The 5,000-nt window shown below is 34.2% G+C and overlaps 1 protein-coding gene across 1 annotated transcript in view; it reads left to right on the top strand.

Moving 5' to 3' along the window:
* The window catches only part of LOC135198164 (pupal cuticle protein 36a-like), a 14,992-nt gene extending 14,138 nt beyond the window's left edge, over positions 1-854 (top strand). The window contains exon 4 of the mRNA XM_064225671.1: positions 445-854. Coding sequence (XP_064081741.1) covers positions 445-452 — 8 coding nt within the window. The 3' untranslated portion in view covers positions 453-854. The remainder of the gene's footprint in view (positions 1-444) is intronic.
* Positions 855-5,000: the final 4,146 nt, after the last annotated feature.

Here is a 5,000-nt window from a genome sequence, read left to right as displayed (position 1 = left end):
TCCCACATACACACACACACACATTTATATATATATATATATATATATAATATATATATATATATATATATATATATATATATATATACATATATTATATATGCATATATATATAGTATAATATATATATATATATAGATATATATATATTTATATCTTATATTATATCCATAAAAACGTGTTGAAATAAATCATAGTTAGTTCTAAATCCACTTAAAGCTTCCTCCACATTTTAATAATTTCTAAATATAGCCTATAGTATTTATTTCCTTATAGTTCTAAGATTATGGCACCTCATTTCATCAACTTTGACACAAACGTTATTTTTTTTCGTTCATTTCCTATCTAATTATTCCCGTTCGCTTCCAGTTTGCTTTCATTATTATACCGTTTGTTGTGCACGCAATTTCCCATTCTCATCCATTCTTTCAAATTCCCTTTCAGGATGGTGAGGAAAACCAGCTCTTTCGTCTCGAAGTTCCCCTACATTTCTTTCCTTTCTTACTTCAAAGTCCTATCAGCGATGCCAGCCTCAGTCGGCTCTAATGAATAAATATATATATATATATATATATATATATATATATATATATATATATATATATATATATCCTATAGTTTATAGCTTTGAATATACTAAGTGTACAAACGATTCTGAGTCAAATATATTTTTGAAGAGTTATATCATTTCGATGTTCTATTTGTTGTGAGGGCAGAATGTTTTTATTGTGAAGTTCATTGTCATGTTTATGTCTCGCATTTCTTGTGCATCTGGTGGATACATAAGAGATAAATATGGAACACATATTGGTTGTTTACGAGTGTTTGTGCGTACAATAAATGTCCTAAAGATATTCCTCGTTTGTTTAATTTTCTTTCCATTTTGCAATTTTTTGCTAGATATGATTTTTAAATATCAATTCTTTTTTACATAAGGGAATGCAGACTATGTCGGTTTAAGCGAATGCAATAAATAGACTAAATGTAATACGTAAATATTCTATATAAATGTTTACCCTATGTAACATTTGAACTGCAAAACTAATAAATAAAACTGAACGGTGTCAATTTCTTAGCAGAATGAATTGGACACGAAGATATCTGGACAATGAACCACCTATATGACAGTTAACTGCTAAAATTCTCCATAAAGATAAACAGGCTACATTTTAAAATAGAATATAGTTCACAAAGATAGCTGGGCAATGTGGAAATTTGGCAAACTACAAGTGGCACAGAGATCTCCTAGCATCTTTTGAACATTTGCATAAAATCTTTCTAACAAAGTGTCGAATTATGAACCAAAGGTGATACCACTTCTGTGTGAACACACAGACCTCAGCGATCTGACAGGTATAAAACTCAAGGTAATGTTGACATCATAAATCAAGAACATATGTGCAAACATGGACTCCCACGACTTTAAAGAAAAGTGAGGGTCCTAGTGACGTCACGGTGCCCCCTTCACTTTATGATGGTCTTTACTTTCACCGTACCCCGGGGCACATTGGGTATTTGTTACAGCTCATGTGCTGAAGAACGTTCGAAAGCGAATATGTACCTAGGCACAGGTGTGGTTCGGTAATGTGGCATTTGTTTAAGATAATATGCCTGTAGTTTTTAGATTTAAGGTCTTTGAAGAAATCACCAAGAATGTTAAAGAGTATTTAATCTTAATATCAGACTTTTTGTAATAATTATGGAATACGTGGCCACTGGATTACAGATTACAAAGTGATTTTGACTTAATATACGAAGCATTCATCACTATTCAATATTTGAATTATTCAGTGAGTGCAGTATGGTCGAAGACTACTTTCCTAATTAGTCGCAATATTCAAGAACGAAAAGGAATAATGAAGTTAGACATTACAAAGTGACTTTGACTTACAGGCTACCAATGTTTCTTAAACTTTCTTGTGCAGCGGCGGACCCTTTTTATTAAAATTATACTCATGTAGCGGACCCTTTATTATGACAATTTCCTTCTTGGGTTTAAAAGTGTTTTCGGGGTATAATATAGTACTAAAATTGCTACTGAATTATTTATAATTGGCTTATCTTCAACATAAATGTTTACATTTTACTTAAAATTACTTTCACAACATTATTGATTTTGCAGTTTTGCACACAAATTGAGCCATGTTTTGGCCTGAAATTTATCTGATACGGAAGGCCAAATTATCCTGCCGTCCCCTTCCCCTGGGGGTCTGCGGACCACACTTTAAGAAACGCTGACTTATATCATAACTGTCAATATTTCTACCACCAAGTGAATGTAGTATGGCTGGACTACTTTCCTACTTACTAGAAACAATATACAAGGAGAAAGGGAAGAGTTAAAGAAGAAAAATAAAAAAATAAATAAAAAACCAGTCAGGGTACTTTCAATTCTTCCAGTATCCTATCCAGTACTTTGAGCTAATGGATAACCCACAGCTGAGGGCACACGATCAAGGTCTCACTTCTGAATGCTCTTTTGCATTTTAGTGAAAGGCTACATTTCCCATTAATGGTTTTTCGTCCCGTGCAATAACTTGAGAGTAGTGAAAGTCTAAAGGCCAATTGGATGTAAGATTTCAACCAAAGAAGAGCTTGGCCGATGAAAGATAAATGAAAGGGAAACTGGGCATCACTTTAGAAGATAGTTCCCTCTGGCCATTATCCAAATCAATTGAATTAATAATATAAAAGATCGCCTCATTTAACAAATTACCCCTCAATTATAACCTAGTACACATAACAACTCAAAAGACAATCACATTCCCTTATTAAGTCTAACATAAAACCGAATCCATAATACGTCAGTAAACGATATGCGTCTTTCTTCTCAAGAAAACAAAATGGCGCTGGCCACCGATTAAATCCTAGCCAGAAGGACGCTGGCCAGTTACTTGCGCGGGAAGCCAAGCGGTGTCGTTCGTTACGGTCTGGTAATCATCACCCACTTCAGCCTAAAGCCCTATTTTACGTCAGATCGGAAAGTTTTCGTAAATTCTTCTATATTAAAGGTTACGATTTCTAAGTACGTTTTTTGGCATGTTACTTTCGTTCGTGTAAGAGTCAGTGATGCCAGTTCGGAACAATATTTTATCGCTGAAGAAAATGTGAACGGGACTGTTGCGATTTGCATTTTTTTATTTATTCGTTCGTACGATACCGGAATGTCAGTAGTGTTGCCAATTCGCTGCATTTCTTGATTGCTTAAGATATTTGTTTTTAAGTCTGTCTTAGGAATAAGATGTTAGTTTTTAATTCTGTCTTATGAGTAAGATATTAGTTTTTAATTCTGTCTTTGGAATAAAATGTTAGTTTTTAAGTCTGTCTTAGGAATAAGATGTTGTTAGTTTTTAAGTCTGTCTTAGGAATAAGATATTAGTTTTTAATTCTGTCTTTGGAATAAGATGTTAGTTTTTAAGTCTGTCTTAGGAATAAGATGTTGTTAGTTTTTAAGTCTGTCTTAGGAATAAGATGTTAGTTATTAATTCTGTCTCTGGAATAAGATTTTAGTTTTTAAGTCTATCTTTGGAATAAAATGTTAGTTTTTAATTCTGTCTTTGGAATAAGATGTTAGTTTTTAAGTTTGTCTTAGGAATAAGATGTTAGTTTTTAAGTTTGTCTTAGGAATAAAGGCTTATTGTATACATTTGTAGAGGTCTAAAGGCGACGCAATTTATTGGGATATACGCACATGTATATGTATATGCAATGTATGTCTATATGTAATATATAAATACAAATATATATATGTATATATATACACAGATAACACATCCATATATACATATGTATGCGTGTATGTATGTATGCAATATGTCCTTCCTGACCTGCGGTAAACAAAACTCCCGTACCTGAAAAGACAACGTAAAAATCTCTTCAACTTGGGTCACGTTGAACCATTCCTATTCATTCGTACAAAAACCCCCCCTTCCTCCCTCCCACCCCTCACCCCCCAAATACCTCCTTCTCTCACCCCCAAGAAACTCCTCACTTGCCCTGGTTTCGTGAAGAATCCACTTAGCTCACTTAACTAAAAAAAAAATACATTCAATTATATTCATTTATATTTCGTGACTGACTTGTAAAGAGAGATGGGTTTTGATATACATATATCTTTTAAGTATCTGTATTTCATTACTTTAGGACTTGCTTTTTCATGTTACTCTCTTCACCTCTCTCTCTCTCTCTCTCTCTCTCTCTCTCTCTCTCTCAGCACCTCCTCACCGGCAGCAGATGCCTAAATTCAACAACGAACCTTTGTTTGGGTCACACGGCAGTTGCTTATTACAGTTGCTTCCTCTACGAGTCATTTTAGATGATTAAATTCGATTTAAATACTCCATATATTCTAGTTTATGTATATGGTTCTGTCCTATAATATTTTACCATATACCTGGAAGACCCCCGAATGAATTCTTCAGTAAAATCTCGTTAAGTGAAACGAATTTTTTTCCGTGAGGATTCTCATAAGATTTCGCTCGGAAATCCATTCGAAGGACGATGGTAGAGCATCTATCTATACAAAGCTTTATATTCAACTCTTCGAAATTTCCAAAAATCTGAGAGTACAGTTCTTAAAACCTCTGAAAAACGAAACGGATTTGCCATTCTGAAAACGTAGAAATAATCCAGCTAACGATAAAATCCCCAGCTATTTCAATAAGCACTAAAAAAAAAGAAAAAAAAAAAAAAAAAAAAACTGTCAATAACTTGTGCCAGTAGATTTCGTACCGTTGTACCGTTTCTAAACGCTTCGTCCTCCGGAGTCTCGTGTAACCCGGAGGACTCGCCAGGAGTGCCGTTGAGTATATCCTTTGCCATCCTGTGTAACACACTCGAAAGGATCTAACGGAGGAGTCGATAACTTGAAGATAAAAGAACGCTGCCGGATATAAGGTTAGTAACAAACGGAGCAAAATTGTTTGTCAAAGCAACAATGAGAGAGAGAGAGAGAGAGAGGTGGGGAGAAAAGGGTATATATTTGTTTCTTGCAACTGGTA

The sequence above is a fragment of the Macrobrachium nipponense genome, chromosome 23 (genome assembly GCF_015104395.2).
Source record: "Macrobrachium nipponense isolate FS-2020 chromosome 23, ASM1510439v2, whole genome shotgun sequence".
Taxonomy (NCBI): domain Eukaryota; kingdom Metazoa; phylum Arthropoda; class Malacostraca; order Decapoda; family Palaemonidae; genus Macrobrachium; species Macrobrachium nipponense.
This window is presented reverse-complemented; position numbering and strand designations above follow the sequence as displayed.